At 42.5% G+C, this 20,904-nt stretch overlaps 1 protein-coding gene across 1 annotated transcript in view; it reads left to right on the top strand.

Annotated features, from left to right (window-relative positions):
* The first annotated feature begins 1,177 nt into the window (after positions 1 to 1,177).
* The window catches only part of ABTB1 (ankyrin repeat and BTB domain containing 1), a 28,504-nt gene continuing 8,777 nt past the window's right edge, over positions 1,178 to 20,904 (top strand). Inside the window, exons 1-10 of the mRNA XM_085324724.1 lie at positions 1,178 to 1,206; positions 1,464 to 1,526; positions 2,586 to 2,641; positions 3,649 to 3,793; positions 6,608 to 6,767; positions 7,731 to 7,776; positions 8,765 to 8,881; positions 14,230 to 14,345; positions 19,789 to 19,887; positions 20,490 to 20,657. Coding sequence (XP_085180850.1) covers positions 1,178 to 1,206; positions 1,464 to 1,526; positions 2,586 to 2,641; positions 3,649 to 3,793; positions 6,608 to 6,767; positions 7,731 to 7,776; positions 8,765 to 8,881; positions 14,230 to 14,345; positions 19,789 to 19,887; positions 20,490 to 20,657 — 999 coding nt within the window. The remainder of the gene's footprint in view (positions 1,207 to 1,463; positions 1,527 to 2,585; positions 2,642 to 3,648; positions 3,794 to 6,607; positions 6,768 to 7,730; positions 7,777 to 8,764; positions 8,882 to 14,229; positions 14,346 to 19,788; positions 19,888 to 20,489; positions 20,658 to 20,904) is intronic.

Genomic DNA, 20,904 nt, shown 5'->3' on the forward strand with positions numbered 1-20,904 from the left:
GCTGTGTCCCTCCTCGCGTTCGCAGGCTCGCCTCGAGTCTTACCCGCTGCCGCAAAATCCGGGCCGCGGGGTCGGATGCTCGCGGATGCTCGCGGCTCGCTTCGCGTGCGCGGGCAGCGGCGGGKGTCTGCGCGCACAGCGCTTCTCTTCCCTAGCTCCCTCTCTGCTGCTGGGAGTCACACCTGCAATGGTAGGAAACTAGATCTCTGGAAAATAATTGTCATGGAAATATTTAAGCACCTTGCCCTGGAGGCTGTGGTCCTGTCTCTGAGGCATAGCAGGCTGCTAAATTTCAGCTCCTTGCTGGTRTTGAAGCAGTATGGTTTGGCCGAAATGATTCGGATCTGGGGTCAAAGCATTTTCTTGTCTGCAGTGGTGAGTGAGAGTGTATGCTAGGGTTGAGCCCAACACTGCTTTTTGCTTCTCAGTCCTGCTCAATTTTCTTGCTCCTGGTGTGTGGATCTCTCCAAATAAACAGAACGAGATCTGTGCTTCRAAGTGCTTGCTAGTTAAGGATAGATAGGCAGATGGAAAAAGTTTAGAGGATGTTTACAGCAGGTGTTTGAGTTTACTGCAAGCAGTAAATTGCATCATTRCTGTGGCCAGAGAGGCCCTGCAGGTGGCCTTGCAGGTGTTGTAAGAGGGCAGCGTAGAAGAGAGAGTGGAGAAATGATTGATCTGGGAATGCTGTCCAAGCAGAGCGGACAACATGGACAAAGCAGGCTGATTAGAAAGGAGCTGAATTGCTTTGGATTTTGAATCTAGAAGGGATTTAGCAGAGGAAGCTAAAGTTTGAGACCAGAAAAATRGAGAGAGTAAAAGAGGGGAATGATGTGATGGATGAAGAAAAAATGACTTGAGAATCTTTGTCAAGGCTAGGGGAACCTTTACACATGGTCAGGAGAAATTGTGTTGCAGTAATTGAGGACACGCTATAACAAGAGCCAGCTTGCATAGGAGATTTGTGTGCAMGGCAAAGGCCAGCTTCTAGAGGTGCCAAAGAGGAAGGCTTGGCAGCATTTGATACAGTCTAAATGTGCAGGGCGAGGAAGTGACAGGAATTAAGGACAGAGACACTGATATWATTACTTGTGACAACAAAAGCCACAAGCAGGATGGGAGTCCAGCTTTAGCCTTGTAAATTTGGTCTCTTAATTTTTAAGTGCCTGGACTGTGCATGTTGTTGGAGAAAGTGAAGGTCTTCCTGTTAGCGTTCAGGCTTCATTCATGATTGCTGTTAGAAGTCAGCAGGAGAGAGCTGTCAAGCCATGTGGCAGAACCGTGCTCTTCAGGTCATTCAGCTGATACCCCTTCAGCTCTTGCTTCCCCGAGTCTCGTGCAAGTTTTTGACCTGCCTTTGGAAGTTACTATCCAAAAATCAAAGTTGCATCTTTTTAGAGAGGAGAATGTGGCTGACTGAGCAACTGCAGGAAGTTATAACTTTGCTCTCCCTTCTCTTCCAGATACCTTCTTGAGCAGCGAGATGTGGAAATTAATGTCCGCGATAAATGGGACAGTACCCCTCTGTGAGTCCTGCAACCTCGTGTGCTGGCTGGGTGGGAGGATAGGGCTTTTGGAGTTCTTTTGTCCTCTCTCCATCGGCATTCTTAAAAAATTTGTTTTGTGGGAGCTCTGGCCACATATTTTTGCTTCTCTCCTCTGTGGGTACTGTGCTAGATATGTCTTGCTCCTCCCATCTGAATGAGACTTGTTGTAGAAGTGCTCAGAAACGTTTAAGTTTGTGACCAGATTACCTGAATTAAGCAGTCTATTCTTGGCCTGATGGGACTGTTTTTTCTCAAACTCTGTGGCATTCTAGCATATCTTTTCARGTAGAGGCTTTGCTTGGTGAAATGCAAAGTTACTGTGGGATCACTGTCTGATGTGGCTGGGAACATGCGGTAGGCAGTGGAGAATCCCCATGCTAGTACTGAGGAAGATGGTATGGGCTTTGTATCTCCTCACATGCGAATTCCAAAGTGCCTTTAGACATCTGCARTATATTTAGCATATGAAATATCTTCCCAAAATAAAGGTGGACTAATGTTTGCCTGCTGCATTGCAGGTTACAAGGCTAGTTTGTCGGACAATTTGAGATCCTCATATGGAAGAGAATCATTAAAAAGCTTAGATTGAGGAAAGAGGGAAAAAAATATCTTAAGCAGGACTTTGAGGTGCGTTTGCTATACCTCCGCTGTGAGTGCTGTTCCCTCGTTACCRTAGTGCAGCAGCAGACTGACCGTTCTGAGAATGCAGTATAATTGCTGAGTGCTCGTGAAATGAAATCCGTTAAAGCAAAGAGGCAGATTTGGCAGTGCAACAACAGATGCTGATCCAAGACTGGGACCTTGAGATCTCCTTGCAGGATAGCAAGGCTTAGCATTGCTTAGGACAGATCCTGCTCAGTAGGTTGCAGGGGTCAGACTTCTGTGCTATTTGGGAGCAATTTCATACTTCTGTGAGGAGACATCTTTTAAGCTTGTCAGTGATCTCTCAGTGCTGAGGTCTGCATGCTGTGGTGTAAACCTAGCGCTGAAGTTTTCTTCATATTGTATCTTTAATTTTCTTTCTCTTGTTATTGCCAGATATTATGCTTGCCTATGTGGACATGAAGAGCTCGTACGCTATCTTCTAGCCAATGGTGAGCAAAGACATGCTGCTTATGGGTGTCATATCCTTCTCCATACCCATCTGTAGGGATTGTACACCATCTAGCTGTCTCTTATGAAACCTTTTATTATAACCAGCCATCTGATCAGTGATCTCAGGCTTCAGTGGGACCCTGCAGTCACCCTGGACCACTTCTGTGGTCCCTTCTGCAGTTTACTTGCTGCTTGAATTTGCTACAAGGAAGCTGTCTTTGACTCATTAGACAACGTGACTTTTTTAAAATCACAGATGTTTCGCAAGGATGTGTTACTACTGGGGATGTATTGATGCAAGAGTTGTACCACATCTGGAGATCTGTCTGTATAAAACTTTCTTCTACTGTTCTTACAGAGTCTTGCTTCATACACAGGACTGTGTATGCAAAGGCTTTTACTAATTTCAAACAAAGCAAGGCAAATTCAGGCAAAATAGTTGCTGATTTAGTTCCCAGCACCCAAATTCCTCAAGGTTGTGATGTTGTTCTACCTTGTGGCAAAGGAAATTGTGTGTAGAATCAGATCTCTGAGGATTTGTCTCTTSTACTACATTCAGCACACCTAATTATCCACTTGTATCATTCTAAAATAAGAAAAGGAAGTGCCCTCCAAACATCTAGTAAAACCTAACTTTAAAAGGCATCGCTTGCCTCATGCAAGGCAAAAATGCCTTTTGGGAGGAGCTTTTAAAAGTCCGATAGGTGATCTTACTSTTGATACAGTTGAGTCTTCTTCTTTGGACCCTGTTGGAATCGTGCTGGGAGGCGTATTATCAAAGTCAACTTAAATGAGTCCTGACACTCTGTCAGGAAGGGATTTTGCTGAGGGAGAAGAACTTTACGTTATGCATGTGTAGAAGGAATTTAATTTTAGTGATTATACTGAGTAGAGGATCCCAGTGAAGCTTGTCACTAGCRAAAAGTCATACACAGTTAGTGACCATCCATGGGCGTATGAGGAAGATTAACTGCCTGTTGGACTTATACCTCTTGTCATTTTGCAGGAGCAAAATGTGAGGCAAACACTTTTGATGGGGAACGTTGTTTGTACGGAGCTTTGAGCGATACCATCCGACGCCTGCTGAAGGAATACAAGCAGATTACAGCAAAGTGCATGAAGAGAGACTATTACGATGTCTTTCTACAGCGGTAAGCAGATGGGGCAGCTACATGCGTAACACATTTTATTACTCTTTCCTAGCWGCTAGCTTGGATATTCAAGCTGTCTATTAGGGGCAAGTTAAGTGGAGCCTTGTGTCGTCCTGTGCATGCAGGGATTCCTGCTTGCCCTGAGGGATGACTTCCAGATACGTATGCATTTAAAAGATAGCCTCCAGTGAATTGTGTGCAGACCCTGAACAGGTGGAAAGCTGGTCTTTCTAATGGAGAAGCATTAGATTGTCATCCTTGACAGTCAAACCAAAATCAGATTACTGAAAAAGCCTCAGTGATTTAGGATAATATGTCAACTGAAATTAAGTTTTAGGCCTGAAGTGCTGTAGCCCACAAGCCAAGGTTTCCAGCGGTAATAATAAATATCTCATTTCCAAGATAACCAGTTTGGGGCTTCTGAAAGAGCTCTTATGGGGAAGAGTGCTCAGTTCTTTCTTTTTATTAAAATTTCATTGAAGTTATTTAATTCTAAGATGTTTCTGAAAGTAGCTTGTTACATCTTGAAGTCTTATCCTAGAGCTTAAACAAATCTAACTTGTTCCACAGTTAGAGGAATAGTGGTATCTTTCCCTCTTGTTTCTCTACCTGGGCAATTCTGATGCTATTACATAGACCTCTTTTNTTTTTTTTTTTTTTTTTTTTCCTTTTTTTTCTTTTCTTGGACTGACTTTTAAAAACTAAAAACAAGGTTTCAGTGTCTGTATCTTCAAAGTGTGAGAGCAAGCAAGTGCTAGAAAGATCTGAAAATCTTCCCATTAGTACGAGGTTCCAATTTGGAAGCTGTGGGGGGTAAAAAAAGTTTAGAGGAAGAAAACTCATTTATCTGAGTAAAATCAGATTCTACTTTTCAGGGAAGTAGAATTGTGCATGGTGATTTTATCACTCCCCTGCTGAGTTTGTGACTCAGTTGATGCAAGGCTGAGCTCGCATAAAACCCAAAATGCACTGTTGTCTACTTCTCTTTCTAAACAGACCTTACCTTAAAAWTGAAACAAAGGGCATCAGTGGGGCCAAAAATAAACACCTAACTGCTTCTATTCTGTTTGAGTGGAATATTAGTAGGAAGAATGTTCTGGTAGCAGGAACTTGAAACGAGCATTCAAGACCCTGCTATGGCACCAACTACTCGTGTGACCCCCACATCTTTCTGTGCATCAATTACACTTTCTAAAGGGAGGATGATGCCTGACTTCTCCTGCTTGACTTGATATTTTSGGTATGGTTGTGAGGATAAATACACAAAAAGTGTTGGGTACTACAAAATATTAGTGATAGATACCCTCAAACTTTAAAAGTTTATTCTTTTAAAAATGAGGGGGATGAGCATGCAGACAAACAAGACTTACATGGTAATTGCCTGAGTTCCATGCCTGTAACATCCATCCTTCTGCTGAGGGTTGCTGATCTCAAGTCTTCTTCTGTTTGCTGCATAGTTAAAGCATGCCCTCTGACAGTGGCCAAAGAGCAGGAAAACAGTGCCTTATCTTGCAGCGGGGTAACTTTTCTGTGAAACGTGTGAACTTCTTTGTAGCTTTGACTGCTTTCTGTTATCTGACAATTTAAAAGCAGGATTCATCTTTAGAAGTATGTTTGCAGACATAACACATTTGATGATGAGCAAAAATCATGGGATCCCCTCATCACGTGTCAATCAGTCCCTCTTTAAAATCTGTGCTCCCTGTGTTCAGGGGTTCATCTAGGGCAGGAAACTTTCTCTAGCCTTCCTCTTGCACTAGTAAAGCTTTTCCAACCCTCTTGGGAAAGGGAGAGATCCAAGTTTATTATGTGCAGTACCAGCCCCTTTGCTGCCCTTTACAATTGGGCAGGGAGGGGCTGCAATGTCCAGAGGTATGTGTGGAGGAGTGGGGTGGTATGTGGGAGGACGTGATCTTATAGGACAGTGAAAGTACCCTGCGTTTGTCCTTTCTGGGCTGGTCTCTAGTTGAGCCTGAAGGTGAAACCAGGAYGAGTGAGTTTGTTTTGTTTTTTCAGACTGCAAAATAAAAGGTTAAGTCCTGAATCACAAAACTGGAAATGAGGTTAATGGARTCATGCAGAATGTACTTCTTTACTGTGCTTAGCAACAAGATTCTTTCCTACCTCTTCCAATGTCTTTCTTCAGATCCTTAAGACTTGTCTTRATGGCTATACCTGAGTGTGAGATAACTCAGGCTTGTGTTCTAGCCCTTTCCTACAGATTTGGACTCTGTTCCTTCCTCTCCCTTTGCAGTCTGTGCTCTCCTACTTCTGTTCAATTCAGATGTTGTATTCCTGGTTTGACTGGTAGAGGTTACCCTAATATTCTCAGAGTCCTTTGGAAGTTCACTTCTTCCTCCTGGACCGCGTGAATACAGCTATGCTGTAGCTTTGATAATCACATAGAGACTGTTTGGGTGAAGATGAACTATTCAGGCCAGTGTTGAGTAACTTTTGCTAGTCAAAATACTCTTCGGGATGGGGACTTCCCTCTTCTTATCTTGCTTTGTAAAGACAGCATAATACAAATGTTAATGATCTTAGTGGTGTTTGGTTTCAAGCTGCATATACTAGGTATTAATTGTGCACCACTTAGATAAGCTTATGAGTTTTGCAAGTTACTGATACCATTATAAACATCAGGCTTGATAAAAGGTATCGTAGCAAAACAGTCTTTTAACCCCTTCTTCTCCTGTCCCTTGTACTCTGTGACCAGTCTATTTAGAGCCTAATAGCACCACGTCCCTGCTAGCATTTTTCTGTTCTCTTTTGTCTCATTATGCAGCAGGTTTTCTCTGTCTTTGTTCCTTACAGGTTGCTGGAACAGGGTTATCAAAGTGACATTGTTTTCATCGTCCATGGCAAGTCTTTCTGTGCACATCGCTGCATCCTCAGCGCTCGCAGCGCCTACTTTGCGGAAATGTTCGAGACCAAATGGAAGGGGAAGAACATGATAGTGTTGAAGCACCCGCTGGTAAGCAGGGCTGTGCTTCCACCTCTTTATTTTCTTTTACTGTTTCAACTGAGTGAGAAAAGAGAGTGGGAAGACAGTTTGAGACTTAACATTAACAATCCTGGGGCTCAGAATGACCCTAGTAAAGTAGAAGGGCTTGTGGGGGCACTTTGTGCGCTAAAACAGCATCTTTGATAAGAAAAGGCTGTAGACTATGCACTTCCCCTTTATTCCTTCTGTCATGGGTTCAAACACAGCTTAATTAACTGTGGTAGCAGGTAGCTATTACCATTTGCCAGCTGTGTCACAACTCCTCTGTGGGATGAGTTGAGTCTATCTAATTCCTGGTGGACAGGTGGTCTGCAGTGAAGACGTCACCTCTATAATTGGCACTAATTGAGTCTCTTTTCTTGCCTTTATGGCAAGAACTAAATAGGCCGTAAGTGCGTTCCATCCATTAATCACCAGCAATCTAGCATGTGTTTCTGTGGTTTGATTGTGTCTCTGCAAAGCCTCATGAGCCTCTCTTGGGGCAAACACACTTCCGGTTTCTAGGACATTACTTGATGTCTCTCCTTCTTGCTCTTTCTACATCATGGTGTCCCCCTCACATGAACAGGAGGGGTGGAAGTGCTTGGGACTAGTGAAAGACTGGACTTTACAGAGCCTGTATTGTAACTGTCTATTTAGATATAACCTATAGCATCTCCATTAGTCAGGTCCCCCTAGGCACGTGGATTAGTATTAGTTAATACCTTTAAGGAATTGTATAAACTGGGTGGAGTGACAATGTTAGTTATGTGGGGAGCAAGGACATTGTCTSGGTGATGAGTCTGCTGTATCTGAGTTGTCATGGGGCAACTATTGACATATAGGTGGTATTTTTCAACTTGCTCAGTATCATGTTTGTATCCAGGCAAGTTTTAAGTTTGTTATGTAAATTCCTGGAAATTCCAAAGGTAACTTTCCCATATTTTATTTTAGATCAATCCAGCAGCCTTTGGTTCCCTTCTGCAGTATCTATACACAGGTAAACTWCTGCTGTCTAGAGTGGTTGGCATGTGGTTGGTGGGTAGTTGAGTGTGCCTCTGTTGTGGCACTGTTTGGGCTGCACAGGTTTGCAGACAGGTGTGTTTGGGCATATGAGTTGCTAACACATCCACTCACCTGGCAGAAGGGGAGAGTGTGAGCRATCTCCTGTTCTTCCCAGGTTGGTACCTTTTGTCAGTTGTTGTCCTGCCAATAGCTACAGAGTCAATTAAAAAATCAGCTTTGGTAGAATGGGTGGGTGGATGTAGAAAATACATTTTAACTTAGGAAAGTGTATTTGTCCTCTGGGTTAATGATCCCCAAAGTTGATGAAAAGCCAAGTTCACTCATGGGACATGTTCAGTCTGGCAGACCTGAGCTCTGAGTGCTAAATGATTTGACTACATGCTAATATTTTTCCTGAACAGAARTTGTTCCTAAACCGTCAACTAAAGTACCGAACACGTTGTGTCATAGGCATGTAAGTGCTGAACCATTTCAGACCAGAAGATGGTGCCAGAAAATAGCCATCTTCAAGATTTTCATTCCCCAGTTCAGTGTTTTCACCAGTGTTTCTTGTATATCCTCAGCAATGATAAAGGATTCTGGGATGACAGCTTATGAGCCTGAAGTCTTTTCTCACCCTAAACCAGATTTCCCATGGCAGCAGTTATGTCCATTTCTGTTGTGCTGCTCTTTCACCTTTTTCTGAGAGAGAGAATTGTAGGTTTTCTCTCTAAGCCTGTTTGACCTCTTGGATGAAGATGTAGAAACTAGGCAGTGGGAATGTGAGTCAGATGCCAAGCTGAGATTCACCAGAGTGGTAGACRGTGGGGTAGCAAGTCTTAGCTTCTTGGACTGAGTTGGAACTGGAGGCTGAAAGGTGAGGCAGTATTATCTAGTTACTGAGTTTCTGGGCCATCAGGTCTTCAATCTTCTGTTTTTACAGCTAAGTGATATGGATTATAAGAGCTGGCCTNNCTTGTCAGGTCGTCTTGATATCGACGTAGAATATGTAAATGATTGCAAGAGGTTAGCCAAACAGTGTCGGCTGCAGGACCTCATAGATGATTTGGAGACCAAGTGTAAAAAAGTCTATGAATTTGGTAAGCTTTTTTACCTTATGTTTTCTCTGCTGAGCCTGTATTCCCTCCCTTTCAGAGGGAAAGAGGAGAGTGTGCTGGTAGATGTTTCAAAGGTGGCGGTCCAGAAAATGAGTCTGTTGYGGATTTCCTATGGTTAGCATGATAGTTCTCAGTTACAGGCTTTCTGTAGGGCAGCTGTAGTAGTGTTTGACACATGCATGTTCATTTGTGTTGAGCATTTTCATTCTAGTAGAGCAACCATAGTAGCAGGACTTGGCTGTGGCTGCCGGACAGTCAGTGAAGCACCATGAGATATACTGGGAAGTGCCTTTTAGCAGAGAGCTTGTTCAAGTCCCTGGTGAGATAAATATGTACAACTGGAAGTCCTTTTCTGCATTTAGATGACTTCTAACCAAAGTAAAACATCTGATAATTGGCTCAAAATGGATGCTGTATGTGCATAGAGGGATATAACGCCTTTTAAAAAGCACAGAAATATTTCTGAAGCCGTGTGTATATTTATAATGCGTTTGTGCACAAGACCTTAAATAATGCAATTCTTTAATTAAGGGCTTTTTGTTAACCAGGAAACTTGTGATCTAATCATGACATCAGCTCATTACATAAAAACCATGGAGTTTTTCATTCATCTCCTTAGTTCAAGCTAAAGGACACATGAAAAGGAATTAAAACAGTACAAGTAGAGSAAAGCACGGTGTTAGTCATTAAATGACAGAGAATTATTTGCTAATGAAACCTTCAAGTTGAAAACATCTGATTCTCACTTCATRCTCTTGGTTAACTCCTTTACTTCARTCAAGTTACTTTTGACTTGAGAATCTAGTCCATAACACTTAAATCAAGAGCACGCTTTTCTTTTGTGTAATAGGTAAGGGTGTAGCTATTCAGGCTTTTCTTTTTGATTAGTGAGTTTTGATTATTAAGCTTCCTAAAGTTGCATGGCTTAGCAGATAGAGAMAATACTTCTGATTCAAGAAATGTCTCAGCTGCAAATCACGTGGAATGTGCTACTGTGTGTTCTCCCCCTTGGCATGCACAGTTGTTTGTTGTGGATAGGATACTAGGTCACTACAGTACAGCCGTTCTCATATAGACCAGGGTGCAAGTCCTTACGTAATGGAAGCTGTATCATAAGTCTTGCCTCAGCTGTGTAAACACATCTGAAGAGATGTGAAATGCATTTCTTGGTACCTTGCTTAAAATAAGTCTAAGGTATTATTTAATAAGTTCTGTATTAAATAGGTGGTGGAAAAGGGGAGCGGTGATAAATACTATGCCTAGAAAATAAAAATTACTGAAACAATCGTGTAACAGAATTATCTTGTGTCATTTTTTTTATCAGAGAAATTCAGTGATACGCTAGAGATTTGGGGGGTTTTGTTTGTTTTTTGTTTTGTTTTGTTTTTTTTTTTCAGGATGTAGCTGAGGTATGTCATGACCATTCCACATTAATACATGCACAGTATCCACATGCAGTGGATACATGGAAAAAGAGGTGAATGGTTTAATAGCTGCTGCTGCCTGAAGCCACTGCATAGTGTGTCATTAGCAACTTGGGATTGTGAAGTGCGATGATTAAGTTACAGAACTGCAAAAATACTGAATTCTTGGGATGCTCAAAATTGGAAGATGATGAAGTAACATGTAATGTTTCAGGTTGATTGGGAATTTCAGATAAGCTTTACTTGCAGATGTGCTAATCTTCCTGGGTGGCATGGGACAAATCATTTAACTTCTGTGTTTTTGGAGAGGGAAGAGTAGTTCTCCATTTCTAAAGCCTAACAGAATGTGTAATCAATGAGTGCAAAGCTCTGATGGAAGCACTATGCTTTATTTATGACAAGTTGGATTCAAATAAATAGAACTGCTGATGGAGCTGTTAAATAGGTCTCATGTGGGAGCTGGGAAGACTTGTTGAATCCTCAGAAAATAATAAATAAATAAATACAGGTGTCAGATTTTTTTTTTTAAGGGGGGGGGAAGATCTTTTGATGTCACCTCTGGCACTTGACATTACTATTCCCTCTAGTGTACTAGGAATCTCTGCATCTTTAAAGTGCCTTTTGTGGCATAGACATCTGGTTCAGGTATGCAGAGCCAGGGTCATGTGTTGCATCTCTGTTACAAAGTTAAAGCATGATTAATAAAACAGCGTGAACTTAAGCCTGTGCAGCCCCAGTGGATAACTGCAGTTCCTGTAATCTCATTGTGTAGAGTTAATCAGCATTTCAGAAGTGGTTAATGTCTTGGCATGCACAGACAGTAGTTTAGGAAAACCCTGCAGAGGTTGACCCAATGCCTTCTGTAGCACCTAAGATAAAATTTCAGTGTAACTGCTTGCATATTTTAACCCATCTGTATATTGTGGCTATAACAATGAAAAACTGTTCCAGAAATACTGTTGCCCTATTTGGAAAAGCTCAGACAGGATTTATCCAGGCTAAGCCATAGTCTTTCTTTTAAACATGGAACACTTATTTTCAAATACGTCCAATATGATTTATGCATGTAGTGCAAAAGGTTTAGATAAGGTTTGGGGTGCTTGCCTTATAGCAGGGGCCCTAGATCTATAGAATCAGTGGTTGTAACCAGTCATGGTGTTGTGAAGAGGATATGTAATGCAGGTATCTGAGTGTGGCATCGTTTTGGAAAGTTTTATTTTATTTTTTTAAAGTGGTGCATTAGCTCAACTGAAACAAAAGACTACAAAGATGTATTGAACAGTGAAAACAAAGGCAGCTAATGAATCGATGGGTGACATTCAGTGCTCTACAGCTGGACTGGAATGGGAAGAAAAACAAAACAGTTCATTCTCAGCTGTAGTTGAGTTATTCCTTCCAGCTCACTGCATTGTTTATGTTGTTTTATCCAGAAAACCCTTCATTCTCGCATTTTGTAAGAAGGTGATCATCCCTGCTGCTTGCTTGCAGCCAACATCATTTTCCTGTTCTATTGCTTAGGTTTTTTAATTCTTTTTGTTGGAGTAGAGTTGCTTGTGATGCCAAATGCTGTGCTTTTGGACTTGGGGAATGTAATGTCTGAAATCTCTTGTGATACATGTGCTTCTCGGACATAGCAYTATTCTTTCATGTTCCTATGAAAGTGCACAAATGCTTTGTAGATTCCATGAGAAGTCTTTCCCTTGACTAGGGTTTAAAACTTGCTAGCTTCATTAGTGTTTAGAAAGCCTGATTGATCTGGAAACTCTGCTATGATAGGCACTACACAAATGTAGATGATACTCTGGCGTAAAGAATTTCTAATTGCACAGTGAGAATTTTTTTTTCTCTCCTGGTCTGTAAGTGGACTCTTTGAGAAAGCTCAGTGAGTCCTGTTTGGGTGTTAGATCTCCTCTGGGCTTACTTACTCCAGAAGTTGTATGTTTGAAGTTAGTCCTATTAGAGCAGCCTGTCTCCTTGCTGTGTGTAGAAAAGATGGTACCCAAACTGTCTTCTATTGGTAATTATYCTGCCCTTTCTCCTATCTCTCTGAGATATTCAGCCTGTTTGAGGTACAGTGGTGGCATATATGAAAGGTACTGTGGTAATGTGGAGGAGGGGGAGGAGAACTTATTTTGTGGCACATCAGTCTTGTTTCGCCCACGACCAATGGAGTCATGCGATAGAGCTCGTGCAACGCTGCACAAAATGTCATGAAAAATGAGATCTCAAGGTGGTGTGATTCACCTGTGAAGGGTTTTAATGCGGTGAATCAGACCTGTCAGAAATCCCTCAGAATGCTTCAGCGTGGGGCTGCTTAACTCTTTTGTCCTTGAAAGTTAACTTTGCTTTTCTSTGGCTACTAACAGCACCTCAAGCCTCCTGCATCACAACTTCGTATTTCCAAGKGGTGCTCCATGTTTTTCAAGTGCCTCCCTGTATGCCAGGGACTCTTGAATGTCATACACGCTCCAGTCCTCAGCATTAAGCATGCTGAACTGAAAAGAGGTCAGAGGTAGTCAATGAGGGAGGGAGGTGACCAGAACGTGGAAGGGCTGGGCTGGCAGTCGTAGAATTATAACGTAGTCCTTGGATATACTTTGGACTAGTGACCAGCTTCTGTGCTGTTCACAAAGCTGAACTTCTGTAAAGCAGGAAGAAATTCTCAAGGCTTGAATTTTATGCAGACTGCTTGGTTGTGTCAGAATACTTGCTTGTATTGCCTTTCCCACTGGAAAAGGCATTACAAGTGCTATAGCAAGCTGCTTTTTCTGAATGGGGCAGAGCAAGCAAAGGGGTGGGATGACAGGCTTAAATCTCACCTCTGTCATGACGTGGCAGATGGTCTTGTTCCCGGTAGTTTCTGGAGGGACCTCAGCCTTTTCTATTTAACGGGTGAGATACCGGTTTTGGAGTAAATTGAGGGCCTGTACTTCAACCTCAAGAAAAGCAGCCCCTTTGTGGTCTTGGCGGCAGTGTGACGGGCTATACCCACGCTGCAGGGCAGAATTTAAAATAAGCAGGTAGGGACAGTAGGCCTTGGTGAGCTCTGCAGCAACCTTGTTTGTAGCAAGACTGCCAAACTAGATACATATATTTGGCTTCCCTTTTACCAGCCTGTTTAATTGGATACCCTGATAGGGCAAGAGAGGAAGACACTCGTGACTGTAAAAGGAAAATGAATTTSCCATCTCTAAGGCTTATTTGGTCTCTTCAGTGGTAGTAATGATGGTTATTTAATGGTTATAAGCAACACAGGCACAGTCAGGAGTGCAGGTGATTTGGGGGCCTTTGTGCTGTGAGATCTACAGGTACAGAGTAGATGGCAGATCCCGATGCCCAGCATGTACGAGCTACATGAGAATAGAACTCTTTGTACCCTGGAACGAAGTTAGGATGGCACTGCTGAAACAGGACGGAGAGGGATGGAGGCAGACTTGATTTTAACTAAGTTTCCCTACCTTGGACTCCACTTCCTGTCAAACTGTCGAGGGTCGGGGTGGTTGGTCGGGGGAGGCAGCCCAGGATCACCGTGTGGCTCCTAGCGGGGTCGGAGGCRGCCCGTATAGGACAGCCTTTGACTGTAGTTGATGACAAGGGTTGCAGATCGGCTTGAAGTGTGCTTTAGGCGACTCTTTGCTGCATTCAATCTCTTGGTACGAGGAATAAGCAGAAGTTTGAGGAGAGACRATAGAACTTGTACCCCCTTCCAACCCTGCTTGCCAGCTGTAGTGAGGGTGTTGTATGAGTGTTTACACAGAGGCATCGCTTGTGTCTTGCAGCCAAAGCTAAACAGCAAAAATATGGATGTTCCCTGGAGTTTCTTTCTTTTCTCTAACGGGAGAGAATCTTTGCAGAGGAATTCAGGCATCTCTGCTCTTTTTTTGTTTTGTTTTTTGCTTCTTCCAGTCTCTTCCAAGCCAGGGACCTGTGTGAAAGTGCTGACGATTGAGCCCACAGGTAACTGCCGGCTGCAGGAAGATCTGGCTCTTCTAGCAGACTGCGCCCTGCCAGCCGAACTGCGGGTAGGGAGCATTTATACTTCTTATTGTCTCTGTGGGCCTGCAATACGTATCCATGTGTGTTCATTCTTGCTCTCTCCATTTGTGTTTTGTTGCTTATTTCCTAGTATTAATGCTCCAAGCTGATTTTGTAAATACTGAAGCTTTTTATTGTCTAGAAGGGCTGTAAAATTGTTTAATCAGGCTGTCTGTGTTGGTCCCCCCCGCAGGGATCTGAGTAAACCAAACACTTGCCGTGCTGTTAGTGGGAGTTTCCCCGTTGACTGCAGTGGGACAAGAGTTGGCCTCCCGCTCTTCTTCCCTCTCCTTGCCACCCTTACTGAATATGAGAAGTATTTTATCAGGAGGCAAATGTGCCTGAAGGGACATATAGATGGAAGATGGCTTGCTGGGCCTACTTGCTAGGAACTGACACCCTGCAGTGCTTTCAAACCCTGAAAATACTTTCAGCGGAAATGCGAGTCCTTCTGAAGTGAAATTAACTTGATTGACAGAAGATTTGCTTTTTGTAGTTATTCTCATGGACCCTTAGAAATAGCCCCGCACCACAGCAGATTAATGATCACTATGTTCAAATACCGTCAGGATTATCAGTTAGACTCGGATATGTAGATCTCTTCCAGTTGCAAATGAACAGGATAAGTATCAGTGGCTTTCATTCTCCCTGCCTTTGTTGTTCTGCATAATGTCAGCAGATTCTTTGCTCTTGTATATCTACCCTTTTTCTTTCTTTGCCGTACCAAGCACTGAATTTAATAACATGAACTCATTTTAGGTGGCTGCTGTGCCCAGAGGTCATACGACTAAGAYAGCAAAGTTTATTGCCCCCTTCCCCCCCGCCTCCCCCCAGGATCAACCTGCCTGCTGGAGAGGTCAGGAAAAGTGCTGAAGCAGAGAAGATCCTTCACTCTGTCTATGTTTGTGTGCGCATGCACGCACATGTGAGCTACTGGATAAACTTTCAGAGCTAGGCTATGCCAGTGCATTTTGTGCTGGCTTTTGGCATACCTGTTTCTCTGAGTCCTGAGTACCTTATACAGGGAGTTTTCTTCCGTGAGTTTTCTTCTACCAATGTAGAAATCTTTTACATACTCTTCCTCCCTACCCCCAACAAATTGTTGTGCGTTTATTTGTGGCTTTCAGTGTGCTTTTTTTTGGATGTTTACAGACTTTAAGGGGAGGTGATACTATAAGCCTCAGTATCATCTTCCTAAGTATCACAAAAATGGATTGTGGCCTCCAAAACAGTGAGATTAACATAAATTGTAAGCCACTTCACAAATAGAGAATGCTTTCTSTTTGTTTACTTGTTCCCAGACCTTGGTGATACACTCATGTCAGGGTTAGTGTTTCTAGACCTCAAGAAAAACTTCTTCAGAATAGGAGCTGGGAGAAAAATACAATATTCAGAATAATATAATCAGCTGACAGCACTGTGAATTCCTCTGTGAGTTGTGGTTTCCTTGCTATGTTCATAGACCAGAGAGAAGGCAGTTACAGTAGCATTAGACTTGTAACTATAAAATTGAAGAGGGCATGGGYACACATTTATTCACTGGAGAATTTATACAGTGCACTGATGTGGGTGCTTTGTCTGAGCCTGATTAATTCTAAAAGATTCCCATGTTTTTCTTCTATCTTGCACCTTTTTTCTTTCTTCTTTTTCTTTCTTTTTTTTTTTTTTTTTTTTTTTTTTTTTTTTTTTTTTTTTTTTTTTGTTAACTTACAAAGAATATGTGAAACAAAGATCATCATCCTGTTTCCATTCATATCTCCTCTTAATGTTTGCAAACTGCTAAATTCTGTGGACTGGGAATATTTGTCTTGAGACAGAAGAATCTCGTGTTTTCATTCTTATGGATTTTAATACCATACTGTGCAAGGAATAATATATAAATCATTTAACCTAAAATGTCAGGGACAACTGAACAGTCATGTACAAACACCGCATTCTTGAGAGAAACATTCACATGTTTTCCAGCCTATGCAAAAGAAAATTAGTATCCAGCCTCTGGATAAATGCCAGCATTTCCTGAAGGCATTTCAGGGTAATGATCAGRACTTGAGAAGAAATGTTTGGAACTGCTGCATGTCATATAAGGCTGTATAAAACGAAATTGGATGTATATCATTCTAAACAAGTAATATATATGTAATGGTTTTGATATTAGAGTGATGCAAGAAACTGTATGTATCTCAATTTCACAGTTCAGTAACGAACTGTGATTAGAACAGTGATTAAAATTTGATGTCTTTGATATTCAATCACAGTTCATTATTAGCTTCTAAAGAGAAGAACTATCTATTCTTTGAACTTGTTTCATGTTTATAATTTTTCTATCTAGTTTTTCGTTCCTATTTGTACTTGGAAGTCTTTTCTTTTTCCTTGTATGTTTTTAAAAGCGTGGTTATTGTCTCTGTTTTATTTCAAACTAGAAATGGCCAAAATCTTTCTGACTGCAACAGCTTCTTCATCAGTGAAGCTCCATCATAAGCCAGACAACTGTTAAAAACCACGTGGTTTCCCACTGTCTGCTGGGTGACCTATGGATCAGAGACTCAATGGCTTCCTGTATATGAGACTGCAGGCACATTGCTTTCTAGTAGCTAGTTTTTCATTCCCTTTTAACTGAAATCTTATTTTCCAAACCAAAATGAAGTAAGACATAGGAGGATCAGAATSTTCCATGAAATAAATACCATTCTTTTCACCTGTATTGACATTTAGTGCTGCTGCAAAAATTGTGACCATTTGTCRCCTTTGGGATAAAGCTAAATTCTATATTGCATAAAAAGAAGAGAATGGAAGAAATTTGATGGGTACCGCCTTGTCTGTCTCTGCACTAGTGCAAGGTGATTTGTCCTTGGCAGTTATTCCTGTGCTTTGCTTAGCCTGTTTGGCACAGGCACATTACTTGAACTATGTGCAGTTTCCAGGATTTTGTCTGATCCAGTTGCATCTGATTATAGGCTGRTAATCTCCTCCTGGGTCACTAACCCCTGTATTTTATGTTGTAAATTATTTACAAGTAAATCTTCATGCTGGGATAGTCTCCTGGTCAAGGTACAAATTGTTGCTACTGCTTTGTTTTGCATGTTGTTGCCTCCAACAACGCTTCTGTTTAAGCATTAATAGTAAATTCTTAGCAGCAAAGACATGGTGCTTCACATGTGATGGCTGTAAGATCTTGTGTATGTTCAACCTGTCTGATTCTAGATATGTGTTAGGAATATTTCTGTATGGTGAATGCCTTCTTGTGACTGTGTTTGCACTTTGTAGATTAGACTGTTTTGTGTTTCTTAGGCAATATACTTAATTTTGGCAATTGTGCTTTGCCTAGACAGGGGTGTGCTAGCGAGGTTGCCTGAATGAGGGGTGGAAAACAGACCAAAATTTTTTACAGGGAAACCCTGTAGAAACTTGAAAGGGAGAGGAAATTTCTCAAGTTTGACAAGGGAGGAGAGTAGAAAAAGTAGAGATGTAAAAGGGAAAACTCTACACAGCCACTTCATGCTGAATAGGTGAGACAAAGACATGGACCTGCTTTTGTAGTAGGATTTGGACATGACCTCGTAACCATCAGCGTCAGAGTGGGACCAGCCAAAGCTAGAAGCAGGAAACTGAGCCAGTAGGATTTTGTAATTCAGGAGACAAACTCTGAGCCAAGTAAAACTCYATGTTCATCCCAGAAGTATGGTTTACCCCTTATGCCTCTTAAAGATCTATGTTTGGGGAACRAAAGGGGAGCAAAGAAGGGAAGCATGTACAAGTTGGGGTGGTTATGTCTCAACCTAAGAGCGTAGGGTGGGGATAACAGCAGGACAAAGGGAGCAGGCGGTTGGGTCATGGCTACTAGCTTTTATAACGGGATGCTGCAGAGAATGTGCCTGCAGATCCCAGGCTGGGGTTTCTTCATTGCCTAGAAACATAGGCTAGATTATAGMAAAACAGCAGCGTGGGGAATCTGCAGATGGGCAACTGAATGTCACCTTTGATGCTGGAGGGGCCTTTCGTATTACAGCTGTATAAAAAGCAGTGGTGGTAGGTCAGGTTGGGAGCTAGGGAACGAAGAGGCGGGGAAAGTTCCCTGAATTGCTACATCTTCTGGGAGAGGACTTCCCCAGTGGGCATGTAAGAAAGGACCCATAGGGGAGAGACACTATGGGGAGATAGCATTAGCGTGACAGTCACGTGCACAATTTGCATGTCACTGGGCCTAGCTTTCCTGTAATTAGGACCCAGAAGGTGCCAGAGGTTGCTGTGGACAGACAAAGAGCTGGGCAAATGGTGCCAGACTGCCGTGTTCAGAGGTGTTGTGGGCCTTTGCCAGCTTGGTACCTTGCCACGTCCTAGAGCATGTTGCGTGAGAGAAACTCTGCTGCATACAGACTGAGCTCGGCTGCGAGCATCGGGCAACGTATCCCAGGCTGTGTCGTTGTTTAGTTTGGGAGGGGGAGTTACCTGGGTCCTCAGTAAACCTGGAAGCGAATTTCCTGAATTAGGGTGGAGGCAGGCATGTTGGAAATAAGTAGTTTGCTTAGTCTGTGATTAGAAGAGAGGTTTTTATGGTTGGTCAGGGGTTTTCCCTGGTGCAGACTTGGGATGCAACCATCCTGRATGAAAGGCGGTAGTAATAAGCTCCTTATCCCAGGTGGCTCAGGGACATGCATCTGGGAAACATGAACCAGAGGAAACGTCTATTTCCAGAGATTAATCTTGCTGGTTACATGTCTGTGAATATAAACTTTTTTCACATCTGAATTATCTTGTACATAGAATAAGGTGAAAGTGAAAATATTTGAAATTATCAGTTTAAAATAACAGAAGGCCAATGGATTTTTTTATGCTGTCTTTGTTGCCATGTAGGACTGGGAGGAGGTGCGTTGGTGTTAAAGTAATTCACTAGAGTATTAATACTGCAACAACACTATCTTTGGCTGCAAATCAAATGAGAAATTTAAAATGTGCTTTGGAAATGTTGCCTTATTTGAGTAAGGCAGTAATTGTAGCCAAATCATTTCAAGTTGGTGTATACATCTGTGTAWTCTACACACTACCTCATCCACCTGTACAGCTACACAGTAACATGCCAGTCCTCAGCTGCAGTGTGCTTCTGGTGCCCACTACATGAAATAAACTTCACCTGTCCTCAGTTATTAGCCTTCCTAGAAGGTGCAGAAATGCTTTCCAGAGGTGTCTGGAAACTTCCAGATGCTTCTGCACAAAGGAAAAAGCCAAATCGTATCAGGAAGGTTTCTGTCAGGAGTGTTAGGAATCCAGTCCTTGACCTGTGTTTGCAGCGTCTCTGGTGCTCTGAGGGAACAGATGGGTGGTTGGGTCTGGGAAGACTAAGAAGTCTAAACCCAGGGCCAAACTGAGAAGTCCAGACTGAGGGTACTTGTACTATGGTTGTTAAAGGCAGGGTTTTCCGATTTCTCTTCCCAGGTTGGTTTTGGGGAGTTGCCATTTGACAGCACCGACAACTTCAACAGTTGTTCTGATGTGTGTTTCCGGGTGGCAGACTATAACTTCCTGTGCCATAAGGTATGTGCTTGTGCTATGCTTCATTCCTCCCTGCTCGTTGCCCTGAGTCTGCCTGGGTCTCCCACTCATCCAGTGCTGGATTCACCCTGCAGATGCAGTATTGTCTCATTAGCCGGAAAAACGGCAGTCTTACTGCAGTTGGAGACTGTATCTGAAGCACTTAACGAAACAGCCAACCTGGCCTTTCTTGCAGAGATGAGGAGATGGATTAGTGATTTGAGCTACAGCATTCGCCACTGCAAAACCTCCTACTTTTGGTTTGTGAGTGCAGTGTTTGGAGAGGGCAATATTTGATTTGCAAGTCAACAGCAATAGGAATGGATTTTGAGAGTTCCCACTCAGCCTTTTGCCCTACTTCAATGCTAATTTTGAATCCTTTAAGCTTACTAATGCAGGGTAGGTATGTTCAAAAGTAAGGCATGGGGGGAAAAATGAGAAAAAGCTGTCTCAGAGATYGCAGATGCAGCTTCAAAACAGGGAGAGTCAGAGTTATGTAGTCAGAACTTCAGAAATACCTTTGCTCTGACTGTTGGTTGGTTAGCTCTGTCTGGCTTGGAGCAGTGGGAAGAGGTACTAGTGTTTTCACCTTTCTTCCTATGCAGGCATTTTTCTGTGGTCGCAGTGATTATTTCAAAGCCCTCCTTGAAGACCATTTCTGTGAGAGTGAGGAGTTGCAGACACAGCCCAGCATCCCTGTGGTGACTCTCCACAACATTACAGAAGACATTTTCATCAGAGTCCTCTACTACATCTATAGCGATGACACAGAGGTGAGGGCAGCCATGGGAGCCCTTCCTCCTTTACTGTCTTATTCTGGAGGTATTCACAGCAGTGTCCTGCAGCATGCTGGAGATGATTTCTTAAATTCCACTGCACTATTCAGGCTACTCAGTTATCTTAGGAACCTATATATGGGAACTTGCTGTTAGCCAGTAGGGATCTAGTTTGTGTATGTGACATTAGGGAATCCAAATCCTAGTTTTTCATCCCATGACAAAAGCTTGGAAATTGGTTTGC

This window comes from Rhea americana, unplaced genomic scaffold (genome assembly GCF_003343005.1).
Source record: "Rhea americana isolate MKP2758 unplaced genomic scaffold, rheAme1 scaffold_120, whole genome shotgun sequence".
Classification (NCBI taxonomy): domain Eukaryota; kingdom Metazoa; phylum Chordata; class Aves; order Rheiformes; family Rheidae; genus Rhea; species Rhea americana.